This window comes from Pinus tabuliformis, chromosome Q (assembly GCF_031772625.1).
Source record: "Pinus tabuliformis cultivar Carrire ecotype Pingquan chromosome Q, CPIR1, whole genome shotgun sequence".
NCBI classification, from domain to species: Eukaryota; Viridiplantae; Streptophyta; class Pinopsida; order Pinales; family Pinaceae; genus Pinus; species Pinus tabuliformis.
Window position 1 is genome coordinate 255,803,486 of NC_142296.1, and position 25,188 is coordinate 255,828,673.

Consider the following 25,188-nt stretch of genomic DNA (forward strand, 5'->3'; position numbering starts at 1 on the left):
GAAATCTAGTGTCCACTTGGAGTTGCTAGTCCCACTAAGACGGGTAGCTATCTTAGAAACAAACAAACTAAAACTACTAAAACTACTTTCGTTTTCCTTTATGAGAAGTAGATAAGAGGGGAACAAAGGTACCAATCTCAGTCTTGCGCTTGATTCCTTGTTTGGTTCCTCTCCCTTCTAACAGATCTTTGCCGCTCATTTCCTTGCTTCAGAGAGCACCTGTAGAGTCAAAGCAGCATAACACTATCGAAGAACAGAGATCTACAATCATAAACAATATAGGACCAGATATATATTGACCACACAAATGCATATATCATCAAACATACAAGAATGTGGAGGAAAACTTGAATAGCTTCATTAATAGAAAGAATAGCAAAGAGGATTACAACCAATTATTCTGACCCAACGTCATCCTCCCAGCATGAAAGCCTTTCTTCACCTCATGAAAAGCTTAGATCACCCAACACTATGATGTTTCACCAGGAAACCAACAACACTTCCTTACAAAATACAAGATTCCAGCCTCTAGATCTCTGTGATGAGGGATCCATATATAGATATTTGCAGGGGGATGAGTCAGCTGCTGGATTTTTTATTAGTGTCCTATCTCTGATAGTTCTTGGTTCCACTTGGTGATTCATGATCTCTTACTCATCCCTGGGCGAATTCAGAGGGGCAAGTGTCATTGGAGAAGTTTCTGGAAGATTCCATGATCCTCCACCTTGCAAACTGTCTCTGCCATTTGTCCACTCTCGCTCATCGTACCCTACAGAAGAGCTATTCAGTATGCATCACACCTTTTACACTGAGCAGGTGGGATGCATCACACCCTTAGCACTGAGCAGCCTGTATGGTCCAGTTTTGACCAGTTCTGAGCAGGTTTCTGTGGAGAAGTTTTGGGAGATGATGTAATCAGCTGACCTTGCTCCTTTAGGGTGTGAAGCAACACTTTTAGGGACTTATAAGCCCTTGGTTTATGGACATTTATGATTGGGGTTGCAGTGCCCAAAAATTTCTATAACACATAGGAACAGTGGCACTGCGCATAGGATGAATTTTGCCAGCTTTGCTCAAAAATCAAAATTTTGCCTAGTTTTTCTACAAGTTGACTTTTTTTCTCATCATGGATGAATTTATGATTGTAAATGATGATATGCTATGTAAATGTAATTTCAAAATGACCTTAGAGGGTAGATTCAACATTTTGAGGTGGTTAAGGGGTAAATGAATCAGTTTCCGTGGTTATAGAGGCAAGTTGTTCCATTGCCTAAATTCCTATTCCTAGTTTAGAAATGGTTGAAACCACCCCTCTTCTCATGGATTCAACCCATGATGGCTAGCATAGGTGTTTTGATGTCTATATTACGTATTTTTTCAGTTGTTAGCAAAGTTTGGATTCTCTTCGATGCTCTGAGCTACATTGTACATCTCTATAGCAATTTGGCAAGGAAATAAACCAGGATTTGCAACTATTTTTGTGGGATTCTTGTGGTAATGTGTTTTTGCTTTGTTTCTCCTTCTGTCGTTAGTTTTTCTTATGTACTATATGTGCCAAAATCTATTTCATTCTTCTTAACTAAATGAAATCAAGATAGATAGGTAGAATACATTGGTAATAGTGCTCTGCGTTAGGAATACATTTAGTTTTTGATGTTTTCAGCTGTCTGAAGAGGACTAATGATCCTTGCATGCCCTCCTCAGCTCCTCACCAGTCTCAGACCTACCATCTCACTCAATTCTAAGTTCCAAAACACCTACCTACCTTGCCCCATAGAACACCCTGCAATTCTAACTTGATTTCCCAGACCCAAAGATGCCTGATCCATTTGATCCAGCAAAAAAACCATCAAAATCAACCAAAAACCCTAGAGCTATTATACCTATCCTAAAATCCATATTTGATTCAGTCATCTCAACTGAGATTGACAAGGAGAGATCCCTCTCCCGGCCTGGTAGGGTTAGCTACCAGGTTAAGCATGGTTTGTGGTTATCCTAAGATTGCCTCCCTTCAGCCTAAGGTCAATCTAGGCTCTAACATAGTGGCGACCATACTGGGGAATGTAGTGTTGTGTTCCTCAACAAAATGTATCGAGTTCAGATCTGATTGTTGATAGTGGACAACGATCAGACATCGGAAGGCTGAAATCATTCACCTGGCGACTCTAAATCAGTTTCGAAATTAGATCCAAGGACTCCACTAGAGGATGAACCTGACCGACAGAAACATGAAAGGACAATATGGAAAGATTAGGTATTCAAGTTGGAATTTTATCCAAGACATTACGTTCTTTGTTATAAATTATTTCTTCTCTTTTCCCGAGAATGTTAAGAAGGCTCTACAAAGTATATTGTATTTGAGAGAAGATCCTAGACCTGCATTTGATTCTTTCCCTTTGAAGATTGTGAACACCAAATATTCGCATGCCTTTAATCTTTATGAAGACCCTTCTTCCGAATCTTATGATGACCATGTTCAAGCTGACGAGCCTAAAGAGACTAATATTGATTCTATACCTTTTGTATATACTCCTACACCTTGTAAAATTCTAGATCGATACAAACCTCTAATTTTATCTCCTATATCCCATGCTTTCCCTAAAAATCATGACCTATATCTACCAAGATTTGATGGTGAATGTGACAACATCACTGCTGAGAGACATGTACTAAATTTTGAGTCTTTTCTTGACCTTTTTGAAGTTGATGAAGAAAATGTCAGTATTAGGCTTTTTTCTCTTTCTTTGAATGGCAAAGTCAAGAGTTGTTTCAAAACCTTTCCTGATGCAAGCATCTCAGATTTCCAGCAGTTTGTCAAAGTTTTCCTCCACAAGTGGGTGGTCAGACAAAACATTTTCTTAAATCTAGAAGAATATAACCGACTAAAAATACTGCCAAGGGAGACAATACAATAGTTTTCTGCCAGATTTAACCAAGTTTATTGTTCGATGCTTGTTAATATAAGACCTCCTCGTAGATTCGCTCTCTCACACTACCCAGAAGCCTTTGATCCGGAAATGGAGTTTCAGCTAAGAGAAAGGAACCTTGCAACACTTGAAGAGATGCAAAATAGTGCAGTAGATGTAGATGCTAATCTACTTATTAGAAGGGCAAAGTTGAAAGAAGAAGAGAGGAAGTGCATAGATCTAGAGGAATCAACATCTTTAGAGGTAAAGCTCGACATTTTGGTAAGTGCAGTGGAAGAGATGATGCAAAAGATCACCACAAGGAATGAGTATGATGTTCAAGACCAAGGCTCACTAATTGAAGAAGAACAAGTGGCTGATCCAAAACATTTTCTTTCTTATCCTATTTGTCATAGATTTGATAATGATTCTTTTATAGATCGGCTTGCAGAAGAGAGATCTGTTGATATGACATGTATGCTTGATGATGTGTTTTATACTGATGATTTGCTTCAGTTTGATCAGTATGATGATGATTATGTTCTCCAAACAGAAGCTATTCTTGCAGACAAATCAGCAGCTGGTTTGTGAAAGGAGGAAGTTCACTTTCAGCAGCTCGAATACAGTGATCAACCGTTACATATAAGCTATGGAAGTGAGGAGGAAAGTGCAGCACATTTTGAAGTAAGTGAAGGATATTTGCCTTTTTTTTTCTTCATTTCAGTTCATCAGAGACAACTTTCATGCAATCATAAATCAACCGTTAATAAGTTTTGATCTGGACCATCTAGAGGACAAGCAAATCCTTGTTCAAGAGTTCTCATATCTAGATTTGCAGCCCCCGAATGCCATTGAATGTCATGTTGCAAATGAAGACTTGGAAGCTGGAACATATGATCAAATGATGCAAGATGATTTTGTGCCATTCTGTTTTGAATAATTTCAGTTTTTGAAGGGAAATTTGCATAGTATATCTTCAAATGAGCAGCCTGTAGAAAATCATGCAATCTCATTAGAACCAACAGAAAATGGGTTGCAACTGTGTTTTCAAGCTTTTCATGATCCAATCATTGATGTGTTGGATGATGTCTGCAGTCAAAGCCCTTCTCCATTAGCTAACTGTGAGCTTGGAAAAAGTATTGATACAAACTTGATCGGACAGTCGGTTTCTTTGTTAGTTTCAGCATGAGTCTCGTCACAACGCTTAGATGAAAGTTTGCATTCATGGTATGAGGAGAAGAAAAGTAATCCATTAGATGAGCTAACTCCCAGTGCACATGAATTTCAAGATCCTTATGCAGTATTTTTGGAGTCAGATAGAGAATCCATATTATTCAATCTAGGAAAATTTGGATTTGTTTACAAATTTTCATGGGAATTGCCTTTCAGTAGTTCTCTCTTGTTGTTCATAAGAAAGCACTTGCAGAGAATTCAAACAAAAGCCAGAATTCTTACTTGGTTGCATTGGTTAATTCACTTCACTTGATCAGGTGATGAAAGGCACAATTAGAGTAGGTTTTATTGAATAAGCTCCATTTTGAGCATATTTTCTAGTTTTTCAGTTGTGTTTTAGTATTGAGTTAGTGTCAAGTCAGTTTGGGTCTTTGAGTCATCAATATTCAGTTATGTAATTTCAGCGTGAGTTTTTGATTCCATGCCCAATGGATAAGGCTACTAGGTCTACTGTTTTCTTGGCACCTCCAAGGAGCTACCATCCCCATTGGAGCCAATGTTAGTGTCAGTGTCTTCACACTGTCATCAATGATCAAAATTCACTCTTTTGCATTCATATTAGGAGTCCCATTCTCAATGAGTTGCATTCCATTAGGTCATGGATCAATTGATGGTAGGCACATTTCAATGTTTTCCCTTGTGACACATATCTGTTGACCATTTTTCATGTGTGATTCAATCAATGGTTCAGGTCCAGTTTCCTTTTCAGTTTATTTTATCAAATAGGTATTAGGTCTTAGGGTTTCAGTTTCATTAGGTATTAGGGTTTCACCATGTCAAATTTTCAGTAACCATTGACCAATAAGGGTCAACAGACACATGAGGATGACAATAACCATCATGGAAGCTTTAAAAATCATAATTTTTAAATTTAATAAGTTTTTCACCTCAAAACCAATTTGAGGTGAAAAACAGAGCATTTGTATTTATTTGTAATTTCATGCAATTTCATAATTTCTTATATGTAATAATTAAGTCTCATGTTGCTCCTGGTCACCTACTGATATCTCCAAGTACATGCCACTGCAAAAGAAAAGATCATCAAGCATTAGTTCACCTATTTTAGGCAAAAAGTCAAGCATCAAAAAACATAACATATGAAGAAGCCAAAGGACATTATAAAGTGGGTTTTGTAGAGTGAAAAATTAAAAAGTTCCCAAGCCACATAAAAGCCACTTCATTCTCCAGTTAATTCATTATTTGAAGTTGAAGTTTATGAGCAAGATCACGATTTAAGGTGATAGTGAGCAAAGAGAAACAGTTTGCTGTGTTTTGGAGGAAAACCGCCTGGCACTACGCACCTAATCCCGGCGCTGCACACCTGATCTTTCTCCACTGTGCATTTTTAAACGAGCACTGCGCATAAGATCGGCGTTGCACACTTGTCAAGTGTGTTGCGCACCTGTCATCTGAGCTGCCAATTGCTGCTAATTACATCAAATTGTTTTCAAACACCCAAATTTCTCTATTCTCAAGTAAGTAATATCACTTTCCTTGCAGACAAGGATTATTGCTTAAATTTTTGGGTTGTGTTGTCTCTCTACACATTAAACCCTAATTGTGTTGTCCATGTCATTAAACCCTAATTGTTGTTGTTTTTCAAATACAATTATTACTGCGGCTGTCCTATATCATCTTCATTATTTCCCTACAACTCATCCTCCCATACATAAATCCCCTCCCTGGACTTTTCCTGCAATACTCCCCAAAACCCTACCATACTCCCAAAACCTATACTCATATACCCTAAACCCTATCATACTCCCAAACCCTACACCATTCATTAACCTACTCTTTCCCCACACCCCTATCCCATTCTTGTGCACCCTTATTAACTTTCCCATCTAAAATCTCTTCATACTCATCATACCCTCATTCACTAATCCATCACTCCTCATTAACCATAAATAAAAACAACAATACAATAATGGAGGGGGATAGTGAGTATGAAATGGAGGAAGAGACATATAGTGACAATTCTAGGGAAAGAAATTTGCAGCAGAAGCAGCCTCACAAAGGGGGAAAGATAATCAGTGAGGAGCCCATTAGTTTGAGGGAATTGCTTGCTTGTCCACTTGCCATCTCATGTTTCAAACATCACTCATGTTTTGGTTTTTGTGAAATGGTGGAGAAGGTTAAGTTTCATCATGAATTAGCAAGGATGTTTGTGACACATCTAGACAACAATGAAGTAAACCTTGTTGGAGTTACATTCACTTTGTCACCTGCTATTATTTCAGAGGCTACAGGCATTCCAAATGTAGGTGAAAAATGGAACAAAGGATAATATATTGAAAGGGAGTACTATGAGCCTTACATCAAGGCTAAATGCCATGGAAAATTGAAGAGAGTGTTCCCGTTCAAATTCTTGGAGGAGAGGCTTGCTCCACTTATGAACATAATCATCAAATACTTTACTTGTGAAGGTAGGTTTTCTCACTTGTATGCCTACCACATTATATTGTTGATGCATTTTACTAGGGTGAGGATGACGAATATTCCTTACTTCATGTTCCGAAATATTGAGAAAATGACACTCTATGTCAAGAAGAAGCCATATCCCCAACAGTTAAAAAACATCTACCACTTCTCTGTGATTAAAATCATTGTCTTACAAAAGCTGAATCTACTTAATATACCATGGGAGACCTTCATTTATCATGAAGTGTTCAAAGGCCCTCAAGTATTTTCATCAATGCCTCGAGAAGAAGGTGGGCCTTCAGGACAGAAAAAGGTCCAAGAGACTGAAACTATGGGAATGTCAGTGTTTGTGACCTATGAGAGAGGCACTAGGAAACTTTTTGCAGCTACCAGGCGAGTATTATCTCCACAAGGTGTGGAAGGAGTCTCACCTTCATCTTCAAGCCACAGGAAAATGCTATCTCCACAAGGAGTGGAAGGGGATTTGCCTTCATCTTCAACGAAACAGGTACAGTTTGTGCATCACGGGAAAGGCAAAGGTAAAGGCAAAAGAAAAATGCAAGAGAAGGATCCTAGTGATGAGCAAGAGAGGGACTTTGACCTAGTTGATCATGAGGAGACAGAGGGAGTTGATGTCATTGATTTGGAGACTCAAGGTACAAAGATAACTAAAGACATGATAATCAAAGAGCAAGAGACTGATATACAAGCTTTGTCAGTCAATTTTAGAGAGGGCAAAGTGGATCATCAATTACCTTGAGTAGGAAAACAAGCAATTGGCCGACAAGCAAGCCCTCATGGAGTTGCAAATGATCAAGGAGAACTGGCAAAAGGCAAAGAAGGCAAAGGTCAAGATAACCTCCATTGAGCAAGAGATTGAGAATGACCGGGAAACTTAGCTTGAAACGGTCAACATACACCTTGAAAAGCTGCTTGAGAAGGCCAATAAAGAAAAGAAGATGCTTCGTCACATGACTTATCACTATATGACTTGGAACAAAATATGCAATATGAGGATGAGGAAGCTCAAGGCAAGGTTGAGGAAGGCCTTGAGAAGCAAAAAGAAGCAAGACAAGTTGGAAATCCTAGCTGATGCCTCATTATCTCATCAAAGAAGTGGATGAGAGTGCCTTGTGCCAATTTTGGGAAGATTTTGCAGTTTTCAAAATTTAAATTTTGCAACACAGGAATTTGGCATTTTTGACTGGGACACTTTTTGGAGAAATGGCTTGCATATTCAGATTCAGCATGATGAGAACATCAATCCCTGAAAGTTTTAGCAAATTTGGAGCAAATATTGATCACCTAAAGGTCAAAAAACCATCAACAAATGACCTCTCTGCCTCTTTTTGGACACATAGGAAGCATCTTTGGGATATTCCACTTTTGAGGAGGAAAGTGACCTCCAAATGAAAAAATTCAAGATATTCCAGAAGCTAGACAGGAAGACCTTTCCAACAAGCTATTTTGGGCTGAATTTGGTCAAGGGGAAGGCCTCCAAAACTGGGTCTGAAGCGGCACTGCGCATATGAACAATTGTGCTGCGCATAGGATGAATTTTGCCAGTTTTTCTCAAAAATCAAAATTTCGCCTAGTTTTTCTACAAGTTGACTTTTTCTCTCATCATGGATGAATTTATGATTGTAAATGATTTTATGATATGTAAATGTAATTGAAAATTGACCTTAGAGGGTGGATTCATCATTTTGAGGTGGTTAAGGGGTAAATGAATCAATTTCCATGGTTATAGATGCAAGTTGTTCCACTGCCTATATTTCTGTTCCTAGTTTAGAAATGGTTGAAACCACCCCTCTTCTCATGGATTTGACCTTTGATGGCTAGCATAAGTGGTTTGATGTCTATATTATGTATTTTTCAGTCATTAGCAAAGGTTGGACTCTCTTGGATGCTCTCAGCTACATTGTACATCTCTACAACAGTTTGGCAAGGAAATAAACCAGGATTTGTAACTATTTTTGTGGGATTCTTGTGGTAATGTGTTTTTGCATTGTTTCTCCTTCTGTCATTAGTTTTTCTCATGTGCTATATGTGCCGAAATCTATTTCATTCTTCTTAACTAAATGAAATCAAGATAGATAGGTAGAATACATTGGTAACAGTGCTCTGCCTTGGGAATACATTTAGTTTTTGATGTTTTATGCTGTCTGAAGAGGAATCATGATCCTTGCATGTCCTCCTCAGCTCCTCACTAGTCTTATACCTACCATCTCACTCAATTCCAAGTGCCAAAACACCTACCTACCTCGCCCCATAGAACACCCTGCAAGTCTAACTTGATTTCACGAACCCAAAGCTACCTGATCCGTTTGATCCAGCAACAAAACCATCAAAATCAACCAAAAACCCTAGAGCTACTATACCTAGCCTAAAATCCATATTTGATTCAGCCATCTCAACTGAGATTGACAAGAAAGAGCCCTCTCCCGACCTGGTAGGGCTAGCTACCAGGTTAAGCTTGGTTTGTGGTTATTCTAAGATTGCCTCCCTTCAGCCTGAGGTCGATCTAGGCTCTTATAGGGTGTATAATATTAATCCCTTCGATTCAATATTATTCCCTTGGGTTCATAATCCCTTACAATTTTAGTATTAATCCCTTGGGTTTATACTATCAACTGTGATCAACCATGCACACCCATGTTTTATAGAGTCAATCATGGTGAACCATGGTCGAACGTCGCATTTTGACAATGATTGTGTCAATTTGAAAATCAACCATGGTTACTTTGACAAATATGGTTTTAGTATTAATCCCTTAGGTTTATAATATCAATTCCTTGGATTTATAATATCATTCATGGTCAACCATGGTGATTCATATCTAACCATGGTCAACCATGGTCAAATGTCACAGTGTGACAAAAATTGTCACAATATGAAAATCAACCATGGTCTAACGTCATAGTTTGAGAAAGATTGTCTTGATATGAAAATAAATCATGGTCAAACATCATCAGCCATGGTCCTATGTCACATTGTGGCAAGGCTTTTCTCAATATGGAAATCAACCATGGTCAACCATGTTTTATAAAATCATTCATGGTTAACCATGTTCCAATGTCGCATTGTAACAATGATTTTCTCAATATGAAAATTAACCATATGCAACCATGTACCAATGTCACATTGGGACAAATATTGTTTATATGAAAATAAGTCATGGTCAACCATGGTCTAACATCACATTATGACAAGGATTGTTTCAATATGAAAATCAACCTTGGTCAACCATGTTTATTTAATGGTTTATAATATTTATCTTTCAGTTTATATACCTTGGGTTTATAATATTAATCTCTTGGGTTTAATATTATTCTTTTGGGTTCATAATCCCTTTGGGTTTTATTATTAATCCCTTGGTGTTATTATTCCCTTGGGTTTATAATATCATTCCCTTGGGTTTATTTCATGAACAATATTATGCCTTGAAGAGGACTCGAACTCTCGCGTGTCTACGATTTCACCATCAAGGCATCCCAAGAGGCATGGTCTTGCGGGTATTGGTAACTGGGTATTGACACTAGTAAGTTTATTCATGCATTGACTGGAGCTTCTAGGCAATGAGTATCAAGCCCATCCTGGTAGCCCAACTGCCCCATAAGGTCTCCGGCCATAGAGTGAAAGATAAGAAGCTAGTCCCCCTTCCTTTCCTTCTTAATTCATGGAACTGAAAAAGGCAAGTAGTAAAGCAAGTAGAAAGGCAAGTGTCGGGGACCAACCAGACCTCCCTTGGGGTGTGGTTGAAGAGGATATAAGGAAACACTAAGGACAGGTTAGCACGCTCGACTAAAAGGCCACCATCGATTTCTCGCTCATCTATCGTATGGTGAGGGACGGAGTTGCTCGACCATAAGGGCCGCCATCAATGGATAAAGGTTACTCTAGGGATAACAGGCTGATCTTCCCCAAGAGTTCACATTGATGGGAAGGTTTGACACCTCAATGTTGACTCTTCTCCACTTGGGGTAGTAGTATGTTCCAAGGGTTTCCCCTGATGGTAAGTATGGGTCCTCATTATCCATAGATACACGTTGTTCTTCGACTTATTGCTAGATCGTAAAGATTTATTGGTTGTGAACCTCTATCAGATTATTTACATAGGGCGAGAGGTTGTATACTTGGCTGGATGATCATGGTGGCTGCTATAAGCAGCTAATGTCCCGTACTACACGTTGATATTCTTCCTATTATAGAAGAGATATTCATGAACATAACAAGAAATATATTTCTCAAGACTATAATTGGATTTTTTTTCTTAACTCAACCCACCATAATATCTATATCCTCGAACTCGCTCTTTGAGGGGAAGAAATATAGGCATGGTAATAAAAGTATTATTTCAATAGTTTTTCCCAGACAAGATATGCCCTATTTGCAAAATGGAATACCAGTTGATGCTTATAGTTAGGGATTATCCGAAGGGGTAGAATAGAAGTTGTCCCCGGGAGAGATGTCTGAGTGGTTAATGGCTCCGGTCTTGAAAACCAGTATAGTAAAAAAAACTATCGAGGGTTCGAATCCCTCTCTCTCCATTTGTTTTTCAACAATCACATTTATTTGTCCGGTCCAATAAAAAAAAAAGAGAATAGCTTGGTTGTATATAGCCGAGCTATAAGGATCCAGTTGGAAAAAGAGTATTTGAAAAGACTCCTATCCCGCCGATATGGGAGATAGATGTAATGAAATTGAATCGATTTTTCTTACATCTGGTTCAACCTATTACTTCAGTTAAGAGGAGTCATGGAAATGACAGGTTCGAAATCACGCTCTTGGGTTTATAATATTTAATAATATTTTTATTAAGATAATAATATTTTTATTAACATAAAGGTTGTCTCAATATGAAAATCAACCATATTCATATGTCGCATTGTGACAAAGATTGTCTCAATATGAAAATCAATCATGGTCAACCATGGTCCAAGGTCGCAATGTGACAATGATTGTCTCAATATGGAAATCAACCATGGTCAACTATGTTTATTTTAGGGTTTATAATATTTATTTCAGGGTTTATAATTTTTATCCCTTGTATTTTTTTATTCCTTTGGGTTTATAATATCAATCCCCTGGGTTTATTAATATAAGGGTTCATATTCCTAGGGTTTAATATTGTTCCATTGGATTTATAATCACTTGGGGTTTTAGTATTAATCCCTACGGTTTATTATTCCCTTGGGTCAAAAACATCAATCATGGTTAACCATGGCCAATCATGGTCAACCATGTTTTATAAATTCAATCATGGTCTACCATGGTCCAACATTGCATTGTGACAAAGATTGTCTCAATATGAAAATCAATCATTGTTTCAACCATGGTCCAAAGTCGCATTATGACAAAGATTGTGTCAATATGATGATCATGGTCAACCATGATCCAATATATTTAACAATATAATTAGAAATATTTAATTAACAATATTTATAATAATATTTAATTAACAATATTGACAATATTTTTATTTAATTTACAATATTCAACTAACAATTTTATATTAATGGGATTTCATGTTGCTGGGGGGACGGAGCTCTGATGGCGCACTCGCGAAAAGGTCTCGGCTGAAGATCAACGTGTCGACCACAGGCACGTCGCAGACAAGGGTTTTTTAGGAGGTTTTTATTTTTTACGCGGTCTTATTACAGGTTTCGCTTCACCGTCGCGGACACGGATCAGGACTTTCACAGTTACTGCACCTCCATTGGATTCTCCGCCATCACTTTCGGTTGCTGATCTGGAGACAGCTATGGACGACTCTAGGGAGCTAGAGGCGGTGGACTTCTCGGAGGATCCTTCGCCGGATAAGGTCATTTTTGGAAACCCTAGTTTCACGAACCGTTCTCAGTTTGTTGCATCCTCTTCGTCTGCACCGGATCTCCCGGACATTCCGCAGTACCCGCCCTCCGTCTCGCTGGCCGTCCACCGCGCCTCTCAGGCTTATGCCGGAACCTCCCCTATCGAATCGCCGCCATTCGAGGTCCCCCCACTCTCACCGGGCTCTCTACAATTCCTGGCATCTCACACTCCCCCGTCGCCCTCATTCGATCCGATCTCCCCCCCTCTCCTCTCGGTCCCCTCTCCCCCTCATCCGGATCCCCCTGCATCTCACCCCCCTCATTCGGGAGCTCGACCCTCCGGCTGTTTCGAAACCCCGGCTGTCAAAATTAAGCCTGCAAAATCCCCATCGCTGGAAGGTATTATCAACCCCCTGGTCGATCACCCGTCGGCTCCTCGCACCGGCACTAAGAGGATCAAGTGCATCAAGTCTACAACAAAGGACATCACCATCAAGTTTGACGAATCAAAGCCTCTCGGCGGGCTCATCGACATGGCCAACACGGTATTGGTAGGGCATGTCAGGGGAAGGACATACTCGGCGAAGCGGCTCAATCTGTGGGTAAAGGAGATCTGGGGTGGGGTATTATCCGACCTTCCTACGGTACATGTTCTCCCTAGAGGATGGTTTTCCCTTCAATTCTCCAAGGAAAGCCACACCAATCTGGTATTGGGCAGATACTGGCATATAGAAATGGCACCGGTTCTCCTCAAGAGATGGAATCCCCTCTTTGACCCAGAGCGCGAACAGCTCGGAGCCGGCCCAATTTGGGTGTGCTTGCCAGGTCTCCCACTGCCTTTCTGGGCAGAAGAAGTCTTCATTAGAATTGGAAATGCCCTGGGGACATATCTGGATTACGACCGCACATATGTTGAATCTGGGAACCGAACCCTTGCAAGAATTTTGGTCCATCTAGACACTCGTGATGGACTCGAGGAGCAGATCACGCTTCAGTGGGGAAGGTGCATCAGAGTACAGCTACTTGACTACGAAGGAGTTCCCTTCCGTTGCAGAAGATGTCACAAAGTGGGACATCTGGCGAAGGACTGTCCTCTCAACAAGAAAGCAGATGAATCACCGAGGGCAACCCCGGCTCCAACCAGAACGGCATCTCCTGTCACTGCTCGACCTACCTCTTCGGGTCCGCCCTCGGCGACTATCTCTCCTGTGGTCAATCCGGGACTTCGGCAACCCTCTCCGCCAAGAACCAGGGCTCGCTCGGCGGCAGAAGCGGGTATGGTCTCCGGCACTCTATCCCCTCCTTTTCAATCTTCTATTGATGTTATGTTTGAATGTGGATCCTCCTCACAGACCTCCATGGCTCACTGTGCACTATCATCCCCCTCCCTGATTTGCACTGATCCCATCATAGCCACCTCCTTTCCCTTGGCAAGCGCCTCCCCCTCTCCTTTGGAATCCTCCCCTCCACATTCCTACTTCCTTCGGTCTAGATCTCTAGCCAAAGCGCCCCCTGCAAAGCACTCGGGTCTGGGCATTGCGGTACCAGAGGGGGGATCCATGAATATCAGAGGGCGCAAATCCCACCTATCAAAGGCTATCAAACTAGCCGGAGCAGAGGTTGTATCCGGCAGGCAATCCACCATTGACGGGGTCCTTAGAGCAGGACACACCCCGAGAGGTGTTCCCCCATGAAGTGCCTATCATATAACTGCAGAGGATTGGCTAGTTCCTCCAAGAAACTAGCCATGAAGAGGCTCATTGAAACTGAGCCTATTGATATCATTATGCTACAGGAGACCCTCTGCCCCGCAGATCAGATTACTCGTGCTATGCAAGCATTGACCCCTGGCTGGAATTACGTTGCTATTGATGCCGCTGGTCGATCTGGAGGCCTGGCCATTGGTACAAACCCTCGCTCTATCAAGGTGGACTCGACTTGGGGGGGTACGGGTTTCCTGGGACTTGACATATTCTCCACTGATCTGGGTATGAACCTCCGTATTATCAATGTATATGCCCCATGCACCCAGAGAGAATCGTTCTGGCAACATTTTCTTCACCTCTCCATAACAAGTGAAGACCGGGTCATTATTGGGGGAGACCTTAATTTTTCTCTGGGCTTCAGGGAATCTTGGGGTTCGGCTGCACAAATTGACTCCATCTCAGACTACATGACCAACCTCCTGGAGCATACAAATCTTATTGATATCCCCATGCAGAAAATTTTACCAACTTGGAGGAACAGAAGGGTTGGGGAAGCTGCTCTAGCCCGCAGACTAGACAGATTCCTCATGAAGGAGACACTCCTTCAGCGACTGCAGCTATACAAACAATGGGTTGGCTCGGGGGGTTTGTCGGATCACTCCCCTATATACCTGGAGATCCAGGGCCCCTTCAAAAAACCCAAGGCTCCCTTCAAATTTAATCATACCTGGCTGAAGGACCCATCCTATGTCAAGATGATTACTGAATACTGGTCCGCACACCCTATCAGAGGCTCAGAATCACTTGCTAAAGGATTCTGCAGGAACCTCTCTGAGATCAAACATATATCTATTGTTTGGGCAAAGGAGAAACAAGCTCGAGATATTGCACAGCTTACCCATATTGAGGCTGAGTTATCCTCACTCACCGATGAGAGGGGCTTGGGGTTCATATCAGCTGCAGACAAATGTCAGTTAATTGCTCTGGAGAATCAAAAAGCAAAGATCCTCAATGAGAGAGAGGAATCCATCCGACTGAGGAGTAGGGCATTATGGATTCAAGCAGGGGATGAAAACTCGAAGTTCTTCCACAGCTTCACCAAAGGCAGGAAAGCATCCAATACTATCTGGAAGCTCCCTACCCCTGATGGTGGAACTGCAGACACTTTTAACAAGCTCGCACACTTGGGCATCTCACATTTCAGGGATCTATACAAGAGTCCCCGTGAAGTAAATTTGCCAGATATCATCAATGTGGCAAATCACTTCCCGAGATTTGTGGAAGAGGATGACGAGGAGGCTCTCAATGATCCAGTTACGGCGGAGGAGCTGGAAGGCGTACTGAAATGGTTCAAAAAAGATAAGAGCCCCGGCCCGGATGGATGGACCATTGAATTCTATTTAGCCTTCTATGATGTTCTGGGACAGGATCTTCTGGACGTAGTCGAGGAGAGCAGAACCACAGGATCCATTTATCATGCCATCAACTCTACTTTCATTGCTCTCATACCAAAATCTGATTCGCCTGAATCCTTCAATGACTACCGACCGATCTCCCTTTGCAATTGCCTCTACAAAATCATCTCAAAGACAATTGCGAACCGTCTTAGACCTATCCTCTCCAGATCCATTGCCCCGCAACAATTTGCTTTCCTCGAATCTAGGCAGATTCATGAGGCCATTGGCCTGGCACAAGAAGCCATACACTCCATATGGTCCAGACACCTAAAGGCCATCCTCCTCAAAATTGACCTCTCCAAAGCCTTTGACCGGGTCAGCTGGCTCTACATCAAAATGATCCTCATCCATCTGGGTTTTCCCCATACCTTCATAACATGGATCATGGCCTGTATATCATCCCCCACATTCAGCATTCTCATTAATGGATCGGCCTCCCCCTTTTTTCACTCTGAGAGAGGACTGAGACAGGGATGCCCTCTATCTCCTCTGCTCTTCCTATTGGTCATGGAAGGACTTAGCCGACTCATGGACTCTGCCAAGAGATCTGGAGATATCCGGGGCCTTCGTATATCCGATCATTGCTTTCTCACTCACCTGCTCTTCGTGGACGATGTTCTCATCATACTTGATGGCAGTATCCGTGACTCTCGAACCTTCTCAAAGATCCTGCAACTCTTCTCTGCTGCAACAGGTATGTTACCAAATCAGTTGAAATCAACCATCACCTGTACCCATACTTCGGTACAAGAATCTCAGCTAGCCCTTCAGGCTTTCCCCTACAATGCGCACCCTCTGGACAGAGGCCTCAAATACTTGGGCTTCAATCTGAAGCCTACCTGTCATAGAATTGCTGATTGGGTCTGGTTGGTTGCCAAATTGGAAAAAAGACTCTCGGGCTGGAGCTTCAGATTCCTCTCTAGGGCAGGCAGACTGGTGCTCATCAAATCAGTATTAGAGGCTACACCGGTTTTCTGGATGGCACTAGCATGGATACCAAGGAATATCCTCGGTCGGCTACAGCAGCTATGCAACCGTTATCTCTGGAATGGAAATCAGGACAAAAGAATGTTTGCTTGGATAAGCTGGAAGAAGATCTCTTTGCCCAAAAAATGGGGCGGTTGGGGTCTCAAAGACCTCCCTGATTTCGCTAGGGCACTTGCTGCCAAGATGGGATGGACCCTATTAACTAGTCAAAATCTTTGGGCGCATGTGTCCTATCACAAATACATCTGGCCCCAGGATATAATGGACTGGGCTAGATTACCATCTTGGTCATCGAAGGGATGCTCATCAATCTGGAAGGCTCTGATACACTCCCTTCCACTCATCCGAGATAACCTTGTATGGAGAATCAACGATGGGTCGCTGGGCAGGATTGGCATGGACCCGTGGATCAATTGTGGGGGCAGGCACACCCTCACCCGCGACCTCATTACTCATCTCCATAATCGGAATATTCGAAATTTTGTCCATATTGCAGACCAACAGCGCACAGACATCTTCTCACAAGCTTGGAAATCTGCACAGCAGCTCGATCTCCCCCCGCAGTGGCATCAGGAATGGAATGAATACATTCGTGCCTTGACCGAATCCCATATCCGCATCAAACAGGGACCTGACGAACTCATATGGTGCAAGGCGGATCATGGTATATACGCACCCAAATATGGATACAGAGAACTCATTTCTCACAGGATACCTGATACCCTGCCCTCGTGGTGGCATAACATTTGGAAATTAATCGCCCCTCCCCGCTCCAGATTATTTTTCTGGTGTGCCCTCAAAGGCATCGTCCCCACAGGCGAATACCTCACTCACAGAGCCGTCTTCGGTCCCACATGGTGTATATTCTGTAAGGCGGCATCCGAATCTACAGACCACATACTCCTCCATTGTCCGGCTGTACTCGCGCTATGGAACAATATTTGCACTCACCTGGGCATAGCGAGGACCTGGACTGGAGATGATCTCACCGGTGCATGGTCCACCTGGACCCAAAGCCACCCGGGCTCCAAGCTACTAAACCTCCCCCTCGTGGCATCATGGTACATTTGGCTTGCGCGGAACCGTGTGATATTCGAGGAACAGGCTGTGAATTGGCCTCAGACTGAAACAAAAATCCTCGCCGCATACCATGAATTACCCGACCCTCCCCCCACACGATCCAGGACGATTCGGGCGATGCCTGCCATTGATAGATCGACCCCATGGGCGTTCTTCGATGGGGCAGCAAATCAAACGGGGTGTGGAGGTGGATTTATTCTACATATAAACGAACATCACAGATTCCTTGTAAAAATGGGATTCGGCACAGGATCGAATAATTTCGCTGAACTATCTGCCATTCGAAATTTAATGCATTTCGCATTATCTCATCAGTGCACAAATCTGAATATATTCGGGGATTCTATGGTGGTTGTGAACTGGATCAATAATGACTCCACATGTCATTCACACACTCTCAACAATTTATTATATGATGCACACACTCTCAAAGCTGCTTTTAATTATTTCTCCTGTTTACACATTTACAGAGAGCATAACTGCGAGGCTGACAAACTATCCAAAGAGGCCTCGGTACTTCCCAGAGGCGAATGGCTAATTGTGGAGCAGCAGGGGACTGAAGAACACAGGTTTTATCATAGACCATATATCGATCACAGAGACCAGCGGGACAATAGTCCCGATAGACGATAGTAGAAAAGCATTTTTGTCATGATGAACTGTACATAAAAATGGATGATATTTTGTATGCAAATGGATCCTATGCGATCTCGAACAGGCTAAAACAGTCAGACACATAGATGTAATTTCCTTATTTTTGCAACATGATCTGAACAACACCCTGCGAGGTGATTTTGAATGAACATCACAGCAATGCCAAGGGCATCTACTTATGTAATTTTCTAAACTATTAATGAAAATTACTGATTTTTCCAGTGGAAAAAACAATTTTATATTAATAAATTTATATTTAATTAACAATATTTATTTAATTAGCATTTTTATATTAATGTCAAGTCCTACTAGTACAACAGGTTGAGGATGGACTTCGTTAGCAAGATGACCGAAGATCAAACCTCACGAGGGTGGCTGTGTCATGTGCTAGGGGTAGGAGACATGCTAAAAAGTCCAGTCAACTTAGGGTTGGTGTGGCATAGATCGGGTGGGATCCCTGGGTGACTTTGATAGATTAAATGCCCTTCGATCATGTATTTTTTCAAGTAGGGATTGAAAGAGTAAATTAGATTGAAATTATAAGTTTCAATCCATTTCTTTCAGTCTAGAAAATTATAATTTCAAATGTAGATTAAGACTTGCACAATTTTTGAAAGAAATTTGATTGATCGTCAACTTGTTTGATGGATTCGCTATTTGTTTGAAAATTTGCATTTTAACTATAAAAACCAAGAAAATAATACAATGTATTATTTATGAATAGTTAGTATAGTATATAGTTTGTTTTAAATAAAGAAAGAATATAAATAATCTTTGAAATGTTATATTTTTAAAGATAGTTTTCTTTAAAATTTAGTTTAAAAATGAGATAGAATAATAAATTTGAATCGCTAAATTTGTATATTAAATATATTTTATTTTTAATAATAATATGAGTTATCTATATATATATTACATGATATTGGAAATAGAAATGCCATATGAATACTTATAAAAAAAATTAAAAATAGATAAAAATAGACATTTGAAATGAGAGATAACTATGTTATTTTAGTTTGGTCAACCTGGAAAACTGAAATGTTCCCTTTCTAAAGTTTCACTTATTTCTTTGAGATCGTGGAAAAAAAAGTTACAAATAATACCTCACTTCTACTATTAGCTTACATGGCAAGCGAGCCAAATTAGTACACTTTAATTAATTATTTTATATATATATATATATATATATATATATATATATATAATTTATTATATCTATAATATTTAGATAAAAAAAATTATTTAAATTATTTTATTTTTAAATATAGATTTCAATAATTACAATATAAAATTTAAAAATAATTTAATATTATTTTATTTAAATAGTATGAATACACTATATAAATTCTACATATTATAGTAAATATGTTTTCAAAGAGTATATATTTGGACCGTGTTATGATATAAAAAATGTAATTACACCATATTGATAATCGTAACGTATATCATTTAAATAGTCCGAAGTATTTAAAATGAATAATAGTTTATTAAAAGTGGAAGAACTATAGTCAATTCACCACTTAATATGTTTATAGGTTTAAGATGCAAGTTTTGTTTCCTTATGTGTATACGGTTCATATATATCTTTTCTTCTTCTGTCACTTTTGGTTATGTAAGTTTTCAGTTACAAAAGCATAGCACTGTTTTTCTACAGTCTGTATTGTGAAGAACCTATCTCTCATTCAGTCTATAAAGATGTATAAAGTATTATCTGATTTTAATACAATCAAGCTTTTTTCATACGGGAAAAAATATGTTTAAAATGCAATAAAACCAGTGGCATTAATTTAACTATAATCACATTGATTTAATATGTAGGGGACATTAGCATTCTTGTATTTAGAGGGTATGCCAATCTAGATATTTTTCAATAACATTAAATATGAATAGACCATAATAAAGAAAAATGTGAATTGAATAATTCCCAATAATAGAAATAAAAACATATTTAAAGTTTTACTTTGATTACTTCAAAAATATTTCAAACGATTTACTTGAAACAATGTCCAGTCATACCAATTGTGTAATCCCAGCGTGGAACAGGGATGATAAGTGATAAATAATAATAGTTATAAAAAAAATAGAGTTATTTTTAGTGTGATTTTTTTAGATTTTTTGGTGTTTAAATTTGGTAGAAAAATTTTTGGTGAAATTTTGATTTATGTTATTTAAACTGGTTTTTTAATTGCATATATAAATTCAACATCCTAAAATTTTTTTAGGACACTTAGAATGTGGAGGGGTTACCTATTAAGCTTGGGATTTCAATAAATTCTTGTCAAATTTTAAAAAACCAGAAAAACCTACTGGAAAAACTTCCAAAAAATTATACTAAAAACAACCCAAAAAAATTATAGAAATTGTTACGATTATAATATGCCATTACTCTCGCTTGCTTAAAATATGTAACACCAAAATAGGAGTGGAGGTCCGAAACTGAAACAGTTTGAAAATTGTCCATTTCATCTTTTGGGTTGGAGTATTCTCAACTTATTTAATCAAGGCAGTAACGGTTTATGGAATTTGAACCATCATCACATGGTGTACCAGACAGCTAGATGATATACTCTGCAAGCACACCGCCTCGAAATAGAAAGAGGGCTATCTTCTCTACAGGTAGGATTATATTTATCATCCACTCTAATCATGTGACAATTTTTTCTTTTATATTATATTTATCATCCACTCTAATCATGTGACAATTTTTTTTTGAAATAAAAGAAACACAGAACTTTATGCAGTGAACTTCTGATTTTCTAAAGCTTTATATTAATCAGATTTTAGGCCAAATTTGTAAAGTCAGAGTTTCACTATACAAAACCTCGAATCAGAGGATTTATACAAACCTGGAATCAGAGAATTTATGTAAACTTGGATGTTCCTACTACAAGGTTAGATTCCTCTCACATATCTGTATGGTGCTAGTGTTCTCTGGCATCCATGAGCTGACTGACTGCCGCAGCTTCATTGACAAGTGCTCCCACATTCTCCATGGCCGACTGCATATCGTCTACAACTCCCTCCCCTTTCCTCTTAAACCATCTGCTACTTAATCCACATTCCCATCTCTCGCTTGTAATTTCCATTCGATTGCCATCTCTCACATGAGCAATACGCAATTTCCATTGCTCGCTCATGTAAGTCTCCGCCTCTTTATAACGAATGCGCATAACTTGGAACTTCCCTGGAGGATCGAACACAAGCAACTGGTCAGGGGTTCGATTCCTCCACCCCTTTTCTATCCATTCTACCATTTCCGGTAGGGCTTCTATTTCTGTACCGTGCGTGCCGATTCCAAGCCTGAAATCCGCAGTCCCCTGCCCTTCCCGACAGAAAGCAACAAATCCGTGCCTCTTAGGCTGGTTTCGAACTCTCGTAACCACAACCCTATCCTCGCCATTACTGCTTTCACAGCGAACAGATACATTAAATTGCAGCAGATACCTGGGTTGCAGAACCGCTACATGGACAGTGATCTTCCTACGGCTTAACATTTTGACGTATCCGAGGGTTTGGAGGTGAAGCCTTAGTTCTTTAATGGCCGCCTCTGAGCACGCCGTGGAGAATCGCTGGTCCAAACGCTCTCTCCTGCAGAGGTCCTGCAAGTGTTCCACCGACATGAAACCCCCGTGTTGCAACTCGCTCCAACTCGAGCCGTAGAAAAGCTGCTTTCCGAACCGAATAATTATCTTCGCGCACCTCACCGTTTCCTGCTGTCGGCAAAGCACTGGTTCCAGGCACGCCCGCAGTTTTGCTTCATATACCGAAAACCCCCATTTCGAGTAGAAATGCATTTCCGTAATGGAGGTTTTATCGGAGAAATCGGCCGATAGGTTATCAATATCAGATCGGCATATCGAATCCTGCCAGGGTACTTCTGCTCCTGATTTGAGACAGAAAAACGACTTGCGGGATTGGCGATCCTGTTCAGAAACGTTGGAGTCATTTTTAGACTCCTCGAAGCAAACCCTGTTGATGGAAAGCAGCGGATTCTCTAAAGATTTGCAGAAACAGAAGGCAAAGAAGTCAGGAAGGTAACCGCTGTTCTTGTCCAGTGAAAAGCTTACAAGTTCTTCAATGTAGGATGCAACAGTCTGCAGAGCTTCTTCTGAATTGGCGCGTATTTTAACTCTTCCATTAGAAGTCACTCTTACAGAGGAGATGCCGGGCGTCCGTTGCAGAGCCTTGAGGGTGCTGCCGCCCTTGCCTATAACAATTCCAATCGCTTTGTCTGGAACTCGTAATTCTTTCTCGAAAGGGGCTGCTCCTGAGGCCGAGGCCATGGCCATGCTCTTCTGCTTTAGCTTGACTGACTTCTTCTGGTTATCGTTATACGACTATCCTTTCTGGTTTCAGGGTATTTGTGGCTCTTACCCTCGCTTCCCAATGCTTTCATTAAGCGTAAACAAACAAACTGCCCAACAAAAATTCCAATTCCAAACTATTACAGGCCCCACACTGAACATTTTGGAAACCATTATGATCAAAATTGAGCATTTAAAAGAAAATGGTAGGCTGCCTCTTAAGGCAAGGAAAGAATAAGAATCTTTAAATAAGTCAGATATCGAATTGAAATACTGTGTCATTTTATTTTATAAGCAATTATTTTAGAAATTCTAGGAGTAATTTGGATTATTTATCTAATTTTAAGTAAAGGAATAATATCAATTATTAATGAAAAATAGTTGAAATGGTAATTAATTTGTTTAGTAACTTCCGTGAGTTGATTATGTTTTTGTTTTATTTCATTTTAATTTAATTTTTTTTTCCTTTTCCTCTTTTTTTTTCTTCATATTTTCAATTTAAGATGACACATTTAAAAAAAAAAAAATAATGAAAAAACTTTTTTCAATAGTTTTTTTTATAGTTTTATTACTTATATTTTTGTCTTTTTTATATGATTTTTTTTTTCTTTATTTTCAATTTCAATTCCAATAATCATAAGCAACAACTATACAATAAAATTTCTATTTCAATAAATATGATTAAATTAGTAAAAAACAATTCTAAAAATAAAAAATTAATAAAATTAAAACAAAATTTGAGTGTAATTTTCTGCTAGTGTCTTATATATGCATCTCATTTTTCATTCTACTCAAATTTTAAAGACCTCTTGTCATTATTGTTTGGACTCAAATATCAGAAATTTGGAAAATGATAACTTGTCAAGTTAAAATTGGCAATGTGATTTGTGTGATTATTGTGTTATTATTATTCAACATAGTTGTTATAACTGATATAAGTGAGATTTTTTTTAAGAACTAGATATTTAATATATTCATAATTTTTTTTATATCTCTATGTTGTATGTTTAAAAACAATATTTTAGGTGATCATCAACCATTTCAAGATTGTGTAGTAGATTTATGCAAAAGTTGTCCTATAGGCACATTATGTTACAAATTAGTGATATCATTCTGTGCTGCACAAGTTGACCTCAAAGAGCTCACCTCTTTTAATATTATACGAGCTACTATGTATTGAGCATTAGTATAAGTATTGAGCTTGAGTTGGCCTAATGGTTAAGAGCATGTGTCTCCTCCTACAGGTTCAAAATCGGGGGGTAAAGTATGTATGCCTTGGTAGAGCCCTTGTCCCATAAACAAGGGGGTCTCATACACCAATTTGGTAGAAATTCCAACCATCTATTTCCTCAAGGGGCCTTTGTCCCACTAACAAAGCGGTCTCGTACACCAATTTGGTAGAAATTCCAACCATCTATTTCCTCAAATATTTTTTTATCTTTTGCATGTGGTTTCAACTGGAAATCATATTGTTTATGTTAGAAATTGTATGGGGCAACATGTTGGAAATTGTATGGGGTTTTTGGGAATTTCATTTGTTTTTTATCTTTATTGTTTTTGGATGTACTATTATGTTATTTTCTTATGCAAACAAACATGATTATCTTATTAAGTATTGAAGCATTTTATGTTATTGAACAATTTGATATTTCTTTCTTGAAGGTGTTGATATTAGTAAAAGACTTCTCATGTACATTGAGGATTCAACATTGAATTATATTATTTAAAAACATTGTAGTGTTTTCTAACTAATATGTGTTTGGTCTCTAGACAAATAAAAAATTTAGTTTGTAACTCTAACATATTATTTTTGGAAGAGCATTACAAAAAACGTTTTTTTTGTACAAGAGAAACGACAAATAATAGGAACAATGATCTGGAAACTCTCGAAACAATTTAACATGGAGTTGTGTTGTATCTACCTATGAAAATAATAATTCAATTTTATTTATTAATTTTAATGACTTTTCTTCCCTTTAACTAAATCTCACTTCTAATTTTTAGTACTGTGTAGCACTTGTTTAAATTATATTTTTGTTTGTATTTAACATTTAAAAAAAAAAATTAGATTGTAGGGAGATATTAGATGTATAGTTACAATGATGATTTTAAGAGATAGTGGTTTTTTGTGATTTAGATATTTGCTATTGAATATAAGTTTAAACAATATGATAACTCCATTCACATATAATAATTATTAGCACACAATCATATAAGTTAAATGGGTTATAAATGCTTATAGACATCAATCCTTAATAAACATAAAAAAAACTTACTTTATCATAAATCTAAGTTGCCAAAAATAAAAAATTATAAAAGTTAACTAAAATATAATTTTATTTAAAATAATTACGTTGAGGGGCGCTCTACAACCTAGTATAGGGTAGATGTGTAGGTGTAAATGTTTTTGAATTTTAACATTTAACGTTTATATATTGGCTTATTAAAAAAAAAAAAATGTTACAAGTAATATAGAGTCTAGCATGGGAAAGATGTTGTAGTGTTTATAAACTAGTGTAAATATTTAACTCTTGGATCAATTATTAATGAAAAGATAAAATTAATAAAAACAATAAAATTCGATTTGTTTTGCAATTTAGGTGAGCCCCTCCAACTCAAGTAAGAAA

The 25,188-nt window shown here is 38.9% G+C and overlaps 1 protein-coding gene across 1 annotated transcript; it reads right to left on the bottom strand.

Annotated features, from left to right (window-relative positions):
• Nucleotides 1-21,047: 21,047 nt before the first annotated feature.
• Nucleotides 21,048-22,792, bottom strand: LOC149219133 (uncharacterized). Its single transcript, XM_089384279.1, has 2 exons — nucleotides 22,325-22,792; nucleotides 21,048-22,180 (listed from the first exon to the last, which is right to left on the bottom strand). Exons 1-2 carry the CDS (start codon nucleotides 22,544-22,546, stop codon nucleotides 21,179-21,181), a joined length of 1,224 nt encoding a protein of 407 aa, XP_089240405.1. The 5' UTR covers nucleotides 22,547-22,792; the 3' UTR covers nucleotides 21,048-21,178.
• Nucleotides 22,793-25,188: the final 2,396 nt, after the last annotated feature.

Bases quoted from the DNA above. Each gene is read 5' to 3' on its own strand.
- LOC149219133 (XM_089384279.1), bottom strand. From the start codon at position 22,546: ATGGCCATGGCCTCGGCCTCAGGAGCAGCCCCTTTCGAGAAAGAATTA. The intron at 22,181-22,324 runs GTAAGCTTTTCA...GTTTCTGAACAG, and splicing joins CATCCTACATTGAAGAACTT to GATCGCCAATCCCGCAAGTC.